At 39.4% G+C, this 12,875-nt stretch overlaps 1 protein-coding gene across 2 annotated transcripts in view; it reads right to left on the reverse strand.

Annotated features, from left to right (window-relative positions):
• The window catches only part of SNTG2 (syntrophin gamma 2), a 229,866-nt gene that overhangs the window by 142,487 nt on the left and 74,504 nt on the right, over window positions 1–12,875 (reverse strand). For both annotated transcript variants that reach the window (XM_087702793.1, XM_087702792.1), the window contains exon 2: window positions 4,170–4,307. In XM_087702793.1, coding sequence (XP_087558919.1) covers window positions 4,170–4,207 — 38 coding nt within the window. In that variant the 5' untranslated portion in view covers window positions 4,208–4,307. The remainder of the gene's footprint in view (window positions 1–4,169; window positions 4,308–12,875) is intronic.

Consider the following 12,875-nt stretch of genomic DNA (forward strand, 5'->3'; position numbering starts at 1 on the left):
AACTTGATTTAAATTTACTTTTCTATTTTTACATTTCATCTCGCCTACAGTATTTCCTCAATTAATAAATACATACTTCCGTTTACACCAAGGACAAAAAATAACTATGGTGAGCCATGATGAAAAATGTTAGTGAAATTTAAACATTCATGGAGATAATTTTTCTAGATGTAGTATCAAAAATTTGAATGTGGTTATGGATCTGGTTTTTATTTTTTTTAATATGGTAACCCGAAAAATTACAAGACTATGGGGATTATTTATGGATATTTGAACTATCACAAAATCTTATAGAAGATGTGCCTAAACATGGAATTTGAAGAACAGAATAGAGTCAGGGAAAGCCCAACAGTTCAAGGAAGAACCAGTTATGTTTTTCTAGTTGCATATTAAGTCCCTAAAATATCTGTTTCTAAGAACGTTATGGGGTTTCTTGAATTTTGATTCTTATAGGGACCTTGTAAAAACTCTTCTTCTGATACAATCTTAAGACAAAGGAGGTATCACTTACAGACTTACAATATTGCCAGTCAACTTGAGTCTAACTTACACGCCAAAAGTCTCCAGGAATTGTTCATGAGTTCGATTATTTATCCTCCGAGCTGAGAATGGCAATTCCAGCCTCCAGAGAGCTTTGGAATATATGCATTATTTGGGATGACTGATCTAACAGAATTTACCATTTAATATTGCCTGAACTTTGAGGACTGAAGAGTTTTGCTGTAATATATGGTTTTTGAAATATTCTGTGCAAATCAGCTCTATTTTTATTAATAATTTAAACTTCCCTGCATAGCTTATACAAGCTGGAAACATTAATGACATGCTACCTTATTTCATCTGTTGGTAATAATCATTTTTTTTTATTTGATTTTGATTTGATTTTATTGACATTTGTAGGCCGCCCTTTTCCCTGAGGGGACTCAGGGCGGCTCACATAAAATCAGGGAAGGGGAAATGCAGACAATAACAAAGACACATATAGTAAAAACAGTAACCAACATGCATTCATCATTCGGGAGGGGCAACTATCTTCATCCCCAGGCCTGACGGGCTAGCCAGTTCTTCAAGGCTGTGCGGAAGGCCTGGACGGTGGTGAGGGTACGAATCTCCACGGGGAGTTCGTTCCAAAGGGTCGGGGCGACTACTGAGAAGGCCCTCCTTCATATTCCTTTTGGCTAGATTATTGAACATACACACACACCACAAACATAAGTCATCTGCTGTGTGTCCTATTTTATTTCCCCCCTCTGCGATAGTCATTATTCTTTCAGAAGTTATGGGAGGAGGGAAAGTTTAGGGGGTTTTTGCATTAATTATACTGACTTGTTTAAATAAGAAAAAAAGTAGCTTAACAATATTTTTAATGTTCCCCCCTCCCCAAAATGTGACTTTTTCTTTTGTCCGTATTATAACAGAAAATGCCTCTCACCACAACCTACCCAGCCTTTCATAACAGATGGTGTGACAATTTGCATTCTAAGTAGCTGTTTCAGGTGCATCACCTGTCTGTAACTTGCTAAAGTTGCTGAGTTCCTTCCTGAAATTATAGTGGCTGCCCTCTGCAGCTGCCAAGTGATCTTGAGAAGTGATCATCCTGTCATTTCTAAGCTTTAAGGCTTTAAAGGATTACAGCCAGGTGGTCAACTTCGAACTGAACCTGGCCGCAGCCATCTTTCTGTTCCTCAGTTGCCACACATAGGGGGGAGGGGGGGGGAAGGAGGTTAGAATGCCCTACGAGACACAACAAAGAGCTTTTTTGTGGGAACTGGCAGCTGATAAGGTTGGGGAAGGAGTGACTAAAGAGTCCACCAATTAACCCAATTGGTAAACGTAACCTGTGACATTTAGAGATGGGGTTATTTCCTAGTTTAATTTTATTGAATTTTATTTTAGATTTGGTTTTCCATTGAAGCTGTGCCGATATGATGTACTCAATAAAAAAGACCTTTGAGAAGGAGCCAAGATTCAGAGTTCTGATTTGCTTGGGTTTGCTATTTGGAGCCTTGACACAGGTGCTTTGCTCACCCGCCCCCCCATGAATGTACTCTGGAGCCCCCTTTCCAGGCTGAAGTCAAAGCACTGCACCCCCCTACTATTAAGGATCAAGATACTAGGTTTCTCATACCATCAGATAATAGTTGATTCACCAGGCCATTTAGCAACAAGTTAGACATAGGACAGTAGTGGATTTAAATAGTTTGTAGATAATAATATTTACATATCCATGACTTCTAATCTTAGGCTCTGGATTAAAGTAAACCATTCATGAAGAGCTCCAAAAGATTATGGAAGGGGACCTCAAGTTTTTCTTAGATCTATTCCTACAAACTAGGTTCTTCATGCAAGATATAATCATTGTGACAATTCATGTTTTGTTCCAGAATTGCTATACAGCAGCAGTCCGATTATATAATAATTACTAAAGCATGTATCTTCTTTGAATAATCCCCTCACTTCAGAACTTGGTGGCAAAGCAGCTGATCCATTTCCAGGAAACTTTAAAGAGGATAGTTCAATCTTCCTTCAAGGTTCTGAGACTTTGTAAGGCAAAATCTTACAAGCAAGACCAAATCATCTTTAAAAAAAAAGGACTCCTAATTGAAATATCTCAAACCTTTTAAAAAAAGGTTATTTTTTTATCACTATGAGATTCTCTTTGTTGTTAGTTAGAATCTTGACAAATCTGGGACAAAAATCCAGCAAGAAGAACTTCAAAAATCAATGTTCTAAAAACCAGGTATAAGACAACTTTTCCTATTAGAATTATTTAGGTAAGCCAAAAGGTAGTCTATCACCTGGCTGACCTACATACATAATACCATGTTCAATATTTTATTTGAAGCAAGGAAGCTACACTGATCTAGGGTAATAAGGGAAATAAACTGAAAGAGGTAAAAAAAATGACAACAGGAAGGAGAATGGTACACGAAACTCATAAAATCATGAAAGCAACTAAAACATGAGAATAGGTTCATTTCTTATATAGCAAGAATTTGCTGAGTAAGAATATAAAGGAGAAGAAAAGCGTCCTTGCAATGAAAGGGAAGGGAAAAAAAGAGGTCAGATCATGAAGGGAAGAGACGACACTGCATAGATTGAAAATAACAATGAAATAGCAGTCAAATCAAAACTTGCTGGTCTTTTTTTTTTTTTGTAAAAGAGACAATTTTTACAGTTATGGCTGTTTCTCTCCCTCTTGCTCTGTTGCTGTTCTCTTCTGCCCATCTACAAACAGCAGCTGAATTGCTGGTATTTGTAGATGAATAAATCCGGTTCAAATAATAAATGGGGATGAATAAATCAGATTCAAACAGACAATTCATCAGCCATTTTTGCACTGTATCAGCCCACCTGCCCTGTATGTTAGCTTTCCAGGAAAGGAACGTGGTTGAGGGCCATCAGTTAATTATTCACAACTCCAGTTCACATTGCAATAAACTAACCTTTAATGGGGAAAGCCCTGAATTAGGCACAAAGCACAGATCGCAAATGAAGACAGAAGCCTTGTAAGAATTAACATGTCTCAAGCCAAGTGTTCAAATGGTGAACTCTTGAGCAGATCCCCATAGAGTAATGTCCCAAATACATTTTTCATAGTTATGTCTCCTATGGGGTAGAGAACTTTGAACAGCTGACATTTTAAATTACAATCCCCACAACATACAAAACAGTATGGGAATTCTGGGGACTACCATCCAAAACATTTAAGAGCACTAAGTTAATAGCTACAAAGGGAAATATACTTTTGTTATTCTTTTCAAATAATTAAACTTGTAGAATTTGTTATAATGACATCACTTTGAATTAGCTTTTTTTAGAATTAGAAATTTTGAAAATTACTTTCAGGAAGTTTTGAAATATAATAGCAATATTGATGACATAATTTAATACTGATGACAATAATGATTATAAGACCCAGTTTGGTCTAGGTTAAAGCATCAGGCTAGAAACCTACAAACTATGATTTGTGGTCCTGCTTTCTGCATGAAAGTCAGTTAGATTACTTTGGGGTATCTCTCACCCCACCTCACCCCATAGGGTTGTTGTGGCGGGGGAAATAGGAAGGAGTACTAGGTATATTCCCCATCTAGTTATTTATAAAAGTAGTAAGTGGGATAAAAAATCTAAAATAAACAAAAACCCACCATAAGATTTGAAAGACTTACATTTGCATTGGGAACCCTTCCACTGACACAGATGACATCTTGTTTTTGAATTGTTAGTATCTCTTTTGAAAGCTTCAATCGGATTTCATAGGCATTTTCAGATATTTCATCATATAGCAAAGCAATTCCAGTTTTTGTCTGTAAAGCAAAATAATATCACAGATCAAAATGACAGACTTGTGAGCATATTTTTCTTTTCAAAATGATAAGGTTGTCTCTATAATGCCATATGTACCTATCTATAATAACAGATATTTCTCATCTATTTCTTCAGAGCAGAGTGTTAAGAAGTTACAGGGAGATTTTTAGGGAAAGGATTCCAAGTTCCAATTTCCATGTGTTAACCTACTACTGATACCTAATTTAGTACTTGCGCACAAGCAAAATTATATAGCATAACTGATAAAAAGGCCTCATCTAATTCCATCCCCATTTTGACAAAGAAGACCAATTCTTCTCCATAGTATCCTAAATAATTTATTAAATCCCCACAACTTCCAACGTACCACTGCTGTCGCTGTTTCCTCCCAATGCTAGGCCAAAAACTTTTTTAACCATTTTAGTAAGTGACCTCAAATTCTGAAAATAATTTATCTAAATCACCCTGCAGTGCAGAAAAAGGAACAAGAATCTACACTGCATTACAGTTTCTATTCAAGTAAAGGTGTTTACTTTGGGATAATAAGCTATTTCTTGGCAAGCAGATCAGTTACAGGAGACACCCATTAGTTCAGCAACTACAGAAACTTATGGCACTGTTGAAAAAAATGGATTTACCATCGGTCTTTGAAATTCCCGCTGTCACAAGTATCTCCGTGATCACATGACTGTGATCCAGACATTCAGGTGGACTAGCTCATGATAACATCACAGTGAACAACGTCACGTGATTGCCACTTGTGACCTTCCCCGCAAAGTCAATGGGGAAGTCAGCAGGGAAGATAATAAGTTGGCCCAGTAAGTCTCTCCTGCTGATCCCCCCCTGCCTGGCAAGGATTCTACTGTGGAGTGTGAGGTCCATAGCATCCCCCCCCACATCCGCAGCACCACCCTCACTCCTGTAGCTAATGCTGACCCGCTCAAGGTGTCGTCCAGTCTCCCCACAGCGCCCTCTCACACGTCACCCATGTGCCCCCTGTCCTCCTGCCTCTTCCTGCTTAACGACCCCACCCTTCCTGAGATTACAATGGCAATCGGGGCTGCTGTTGCTAAGCAATGCAGTTACGTGATGTTACCTGTTGCATTTGTTAGCCATGGGGATGCTGGTCCCAACTGCCATCACAGCCTGAAGACCTCTATTATCTTTGGGCAGTGCAAGAACAATATACGTGATCCTGCTTCTTCCTTCAACATTTTACAAAACTACTGCAGAGTTTTGACCTTAGATTTAAAAACATTTCTACAACCTAAAAATTATAAAAACTTAGTATAAAAGTAAAACTCTGAGGTGGGGAAAAGCATATCGGAATTAAAACTGAAGAAGATAAGCATTGCATTAAATTTTCCGAAGTAGGATAACGTTTTGATATTATGCAGGAAGTCTGCAAGAAACAAGACTTCTGACCAAGTATTCATTTTTTATCTGTCATTATATTGAAAATACAAGTAGAAATGTCAGCTATCGGCAAAGGAAGCAACAAAGTAATAAAATTTATTGCATGCTTTTTAGATAAAGTATATGATAAACTTGAATTATGGAACATTTTATGTGAATATGGAGTTGAAGATTGGCTGATGAATGTGATAAGGGTAGGATGTAATGGAAATAAAACATGCAGGTGACAATAATTCAACACTGAGCCAGGAGCATCAAAAAAGAACCAGAATGGCCACGAATGGGGGAAACCCACCCACCCTCAAATAAAACAACGAGAGAGGGCTTCTTCACTGACTTTGCTTATGAGAAGTTGGCAGAGAAACGTGATGGAAGGCTGCCCAAAAGATGGTGGGTGTTATGAGAATGAATGAATGAATGAATGAATGAATGAATGAATGAGAATTAAGAGAATGAGAATAAAGAGAATGAATATTTCTTTAAAAAAATTAAAAGTACACGGTAGCATGTATCTGTATACTTTGTCATATGGAAGTGAAAACCGGGTATGTTGGGTAAAACATAACACTAAGCTGAATGTGTTAGAAATGTGCTATGTTAAAAAGACATTTTTGTAAAACAGAAGGGATAGACTCAAGAATGAATGTGTACCAAAAAGTACATAGACATGGTACGGTCATATAAACAGAATGAATGAGGATCAAACTGCCAAATATATGGCATAATTACTGCTGGCATTGGGTACAATAAAATAGAACTGCCTGTGAAGGAACTGTGAAAAGGTTGACAGGAAGGGGAAGATTAGGAAAGTTGTAATCAGATGAAATTGATGAGAGATTTTTTAAAAGTATGGAGAGGTTTGGTGAATAATGTAGGTTAAAAATAGATTTTTTTTCCCTTTTCTTCTCCCCCTTCTCTTACTACTTATCCCAAGAAATAAGAGAGGACTGTTTTTCATTTAGAGTATTTAATAGTTTTATAACGCTGTGAAAGTACTCAGATCCTAGCTGAGTCTGGTTGGAGGCTGTAAGGGCCTGGATGGAAGAAACCAGCTGCGACTAAACCCCAGCAACATGGGGTGGTTGACCTCCTGGATCAGGTGAGTTGATATCTCTGACTCTGGACGACGTAACACTCCCTCATACAGATGGGGTGCACAATTTGGGGGTTGATTTGGACTCACGGCTCCTGTTGGGAGAGCAGGTGGCCCCCACAGCCAGAGGGACCTTTGCATAAATCTATCTTGTGTGCTAATTGAAGTCATTCCTGACCAGGAGGGCTGGCTCGTGGTCCCCCATGCTTTAATCACCCTCCTATACAGACTACTCCCATGCCCTTGGAAGACCATCTAGAAGCTGCAACTGGTCCAGAATGCAATAGTGCACTCGGTTTGGGTTGTCACATGGCAACATTACTGTTGTATGAGCTGCACTGGCTTCCACTTGCAGTTCAAAGTGCCGGTTATCATCTTTAAAGCCCTACACAGCAGAGAGTCAGGTTACTTGTGGAACCAACTCTCCCGGAAGATATCTGCCCATGCGATTAACTCAGACAGACCTGCACTCCAAATCTTTTCCCTTGAATGTTGCCATCTGATGGGACTTCTGAGGCGTCCCTCCTTGGTGGCCACCTAGTCCTTTGAAACAGCTTCACACTGAAGATCAGAGGGGCTCCTGCCCTTTTTGTCCTTCAAAGGGCTGGGAAGACCCCGTCTCTCCCCAGGCTGGCTATGAAAATATTGGATCTAGTGCTGGGAATAAGGGTATGTTTGCGATGGTGGCAAATATCTGTAACATGGATTTAGGGTGAGAGTAAGGGTTCGTTCTCCAGGAATGTGGGACGATTTCTGAATGTTTCATTACCTGGCTAGGTAACATCTTCAGCAGAGTTTAGGGGATATCTGTGTCTTTCTGCTTTAAAGGCTTTATGTGGTCAGTGATGGGGAAGTCACACCAGTTAAGGATCTTGTGATGGGTCTTGTGATGGATTCGGTGTGGGTGTGTTGAGTGAAGTCTTGTGATTGGTATGTTTGGAAGGTATGCTTTAAACTATGTTTTGTGGATTGTTGTGCAAAATCTTTAATTATACAAACTATGACCTGGGTCAAAGAACATCAGTGTGAAGCTTTCGTCAGAAAGAAATACGGCCTTCAAGAGGAAAGACGCTTACTTTTTCCGTGAATAAAAAAGACAAAGTCTCCTGGCTGCTTCGCCTGCAATCTCAGAACAAAATTGGATCTTGCCGTCTCTACTGTGGATGAGCCAAAAGCTCTTTTTTAAAATTAAATATGGAAAGCCTCATCTTATCTGAGTGGTTTCAGGGAACATGGGATCCACTACTTATAAAGCAATTCCTGAAAAGTATTTTCAATAAAGAAAAAATACAAACACATATAAATGTAACTTTTTAAAATTTTGGGGGTTCATCATTGAGATATAGTTGTAAATCTGGTTTGAGATTGGAGTCATTTGAAAATTTTGTCTGTTTAAAAATCCTCAAAAGAGGTTGAAAATTCATAAAATAAACAATAATCTGCACGCATTTCATGTTGGCAAATAACCATGCATTGTCTTGCGGTCAATGAATAGTTGTAGGATGCATTTACCACTGAAGGAGGGAACTGGCTCATAATGGATTTGGTTTCCAAACTGAGATAAAGAGGTTTTCTTTATGTCCCAGCCGACTCCACGTTTCGGAAATGAGATATTTCATTTCTATACAAACACGAGGGAGAAAAATACCTCTCACATATAATCAAAAGTAGCAAGTGCACTTTCATCAGAATGAAACTCTAATATGCCTTCATCTTTTATGTGAACAAGCTACGCTTTGATGTAGCTTTAGAGTAACGAACAACTATGTCTTCTTAATTTGAAGGTACAGCTCCCGTAATTTGGGCATTTCACTACGTGAACAGATAATGGAATTAGAAAAGCATGATTTTGCTTTGCAAAGTCAAGATGACAATGACTAAGGCAGATAGGCAAGCTCAAAGAGAATGCTGGTAATGGCTTTGGAGGAGTTACAGGTTACTAAAAGGAATGGGTCAAAATCCTGCACATTTCTCTGTACATCAGTGGGCACCAATTCAGCAGCATTTAATTAACTATTTTTATGCCTGGACAGCCAATGCAGTCTTCTAGTTAAGAATTAGTATCAGGAAGATCCAAATTCAAGTGTACTTTCACAGAAATTCACAGGGGTTTCTTTCAGCCCAACTCCCCAGCACTGTTCATAGAAAAAGGAGGAGTACTATACACATTTCTGTTGCTCCTGAATTTAAAAAGAATACATGGTAAGTTCTGATCATCTCACCTGACATTCAATGCAGAGAGAATTACGACAGAGGGGAAAGAAATGAGAAGAGTGGAAAGGGAGATTTACAAAAACCAACGCGAGGCTGGAAGGGAAGAAAGATGCAATCATTATCCTAGTCTGGCTCTGCTGCTAGATAAAGCCAAAAGCAACCTAAAAAGCTTGCCAGTGTTTTGCAAGCTGCAATATTTTACAAGCAATTTAAGATTATTTAAGGCGTGAAAAAGTCCTTGATTTATTTTTTTAATCTGACTTTGGTGAACGACAGTGGCAGTCTTCAAAAAAACTCTTGTCAGGAATTGTGCAATGCTAAACAATATGAAATAGATTTATTTCATAAAATTATAAGATACTGTCATTGTTCTATATGCTATATGTTAAATTAATATGCATATTTATTTCTTCCCTAATTGTAGCACCAACGAAACCATTCTTTTTTCTCTCTTGAGGGGAGGGGGGGTTGCACAAATATCATGTCAGGGACTTGTGGTGGGTATCAGAATGTGGGGTTTTGTCTGAGTATTCCTTACATGCAAACGTAATGAATCCACCTGGAGAGAAATGGGATGATGTAAGCAAGCTGTCCCAAGTTATGCAAATGTCCTTTTCTGAACAGCTGCCCTGCGTGCATATAGGAATTCTTCACAGAATTAGGGATATATACTTAACACACTCCACCCATATTCTCCAAAATCAACGAAGGTGAGGGGCATAATAATATCCTGGGCATAATAAATATTTCATTCTCGATTCTCTAGACACAACTAGACATTAATAATCTCTTACAAAATAAACTGTGGGGGAATAACACTGATTAAATATGCTGCGCTTAGTAGAGAGGGAAGGATTCCTGAGGTTTTTCAGGAGATGTAGGCTTTTTTAAAAGAGAAAGGTGTAGCTAGATATCATATCTCATATATGATTTATGTGTATGAAGGTTGTCAGGGGCTGTCTTTATTTATTTTCCTCTTTTAGGTAAGATAGACAAAAGAACCATATTACTTTTATCTTGAAGGGAGATTTCGAGGCCATCTCAGCATGACCTGCTCCCCTCGCCCAGGAAATCTTCCTTCATCTGCACAACAAATACTTTCCCCCCAATGTCCTCATTGTCCTTTTTGCACTGAGCCAGGAATGAGGTCAGCAGAGGAAAAGGTGTGATGGTTTTGCTTGAAATCTATACCTGGCCTTCATTGTTCTTTTACAAAAAAATGCAAAAGAATCTACTTCAGAGCACCTGGTCTTCAAAAGTATTGAGGCCATTCAATACATGTCCACTGAGATATAACACCAAATAAACAAAAATCCTGAATGGGATAAGGTAAAATATATGGGTAGTTCCCAGTTAGCAACCAGTCACTTATTCCAAATCACTACAACACTGAATGAGGAGACTTATCTCCCGTATTCAAAGTTGCAGCTGTTGCGTTGTCCCCAGGGACACGTCATCAGCATTCGTGACCTTCACTGCCGTCGTCCAATGAAGTCGATGGGGAAGCCTGCAGGAGGTCACAATTGATGATCACACGTCATACTTAATAACTGTGCAGCATTCGCTTAATGACCACAACTAGAACTGCCTGAATTGCTGCTACAAGTCATGATATTGTACTCTACAACTGTGTCTCTTAGATGATGGAGTTCCCAATCCCAGTTACTATCCATAACAACTAAAAACAATACATATATAAAAAGCCTGAGTTAAGACCGCATAGTAAGGAATAAATATACGCAGCTCTCAAATAATTCAACTTTGGTAAAAAAGATGATACACAAATTTCATAAAATACACGGGGCATGATCTTACATCTCAAAAATCTTGAATGGGTGTCTTGGGGTTATAAGGATCTGAATGGGAAGATATATACTGAAGTTGATCCCAACAAAACAAACTTGCCAATTGTCCGTAAACCAGCTGGCTATCTTCTTTGGGAATAACTGTGGATAGGGTGCCACCCTCCCTGAAGGTCTGAGAACTGGAGATCCTTCTAAACCTTTGGCTACTGCAGAGTAAGCAGATGGAAGGTATGCTTAGAGCTTTCAAAAGACACTACTTCAAGAAGGTCCTCCCCTTTATTGGGATGGCCAGGCACCCCCAAGATTCTTGGACTAGTAGGTTCTAGAAGGAGAGGAACACTGCAGAGTGTATATAGGATGCAGGGATCTGTAACTAGGGATGCGGTGGCTCAGTGCTACGATGCTGAGCTTGTCGATCAGAAAGGTCAACAGTTCGACGGTTCAAATCCCCAGTGCTGCATAATGGAGTGAGCTCCTGTTACTTGTCCCAGCTTCTGCCAACCTAACAGTTTGAAAGCATGTAAAAATGCAAGTAGAAAGGTAACAGCATTCCGTGTGTCTTCAATGTTTAGTCATGGCGGCCACATGACCATGGAGACCTCTTTGGACAGTGCTGGCTCTTCGGCTTAGAAACGGAGATGAGCACCGCCCTCTAGAATCGAGGGAAATCTTTACCTTTTTAAAATAAAAGTAGCTTTAAATGCATGCAGTATGTTTTTCAGTCTAATCTACTTTACAGGCCAACGTCAGTCTTCCAAGTTTGAATGTTTTTCCCTTCATTCTTTTCCTTTCTGTGAAATGCGCTATCTGGGGCATTTTTATAAACTACTTTTAGTCTGGAGTCAAGACATTTATCTGACAATTGCCTTGGTAACAGATGTTCCTTCTGTTCTCCTTCAAGGCCATCCTCTATACTCTCTACAAGTATATACTTGAGGGGATGAGGCCTCATCCGTTGTGTTGCAACAATGAAAATGATCATCCCAATCTGGAAACTGGCACGGGTCTTGTGGTCTGGCCTCATTGAGTCTAACAAACTGACACTATCAGCTGTTGAACTTATTTCTCTCTGTTGGCTTCTAGCAAGGCATCAAAGTGACACGTGGTAGTTGAACGATATTCTTGCCCTGCCTAGGACACTGGGGTTTGGGGCTTTTTTGTCCTAGAGGCATTCTGTGATAGATTGCAGATTTCTCTTACCCAGAACCTACAGTATTGACATGGTGGTTAATAGTTTCGGGGCCAGATGGGAGGAGTTTTCTTGTCTTTCCTAGAATGGACACTTCACCTGTATGTTGAGAAAGTGATTGATGCTCTTGCAAACCATGTGGTGTTTGGTTGCTTTGACAGACATGGAGGATGGGTTAAAGTAATGTGTGTGTGGGGGGGGGGAGTCTGAATGTTATCACACAGTCATATCATCTATTAGCCCCCACACCCATCTGTAATTGGAGATGGTCACTGTCTATGTGCCCATCTTTCTATATTAGGGGAAAGTGTTTCTCCATAGACTGGGGGTGAGGCTGGTATGGTTTCTTTGGATGTTCTGTACTTTTACGTACAATCTGCTTTAGTAACGGATCGGAAAATATGTTTGTGTTAGTATCTGCTGCCTTTGCTTTTGTATTTTTTGGGGGATCAGGTTATTTGTAGTTTTATTGGACATTGAACATTGGCTATTTTGTTGTCAGGCTCGATTTGGATCTCATCTACTATCTCTGCAAACAAGACGCCTCTGAACAGGCCTAATATTAGAACTGATTTTAATTTAAAGTCTATATTCCAGTTCTTCACGTTTGTGAAGCCCACCATGGCTGAGGTTGAGAACCAGGCACTGTCCAGATTAGTTTCACCATAAGGCTCCCTATATTGTGCCTTGAAAGGGGCTCCTATGCTATGGAGGAATTGGTTACATTAACTGTTTGGCCTGTAAGATAGAAGCACGAAGGGGTAGAGTTAGACTATAGTGTAGCCTTGGCTTCAACCTTGGTGAAAAGGATGTGGATAAGTTTCTGCAGAAGGCAGGTGATTTTGGCTCA

The sequence above is a fragment of the Thamnophis sirtalis genome, unplaced genomic scaffold (assembly GCF_051295495.1).
Source record: "Thamnophis sirtalis isolate CommonGarterSnake01/CBP01778 unplaced genomic scaffold, rThaSir2_p1.2 scaffold_16, whole genome shotgun sequence".
NCBI lineage: Eukaryota > Metazoa > Chordata > Lepidosauria > Squamata > Natricidae > Thamnophis > Thamnophis sirtalis.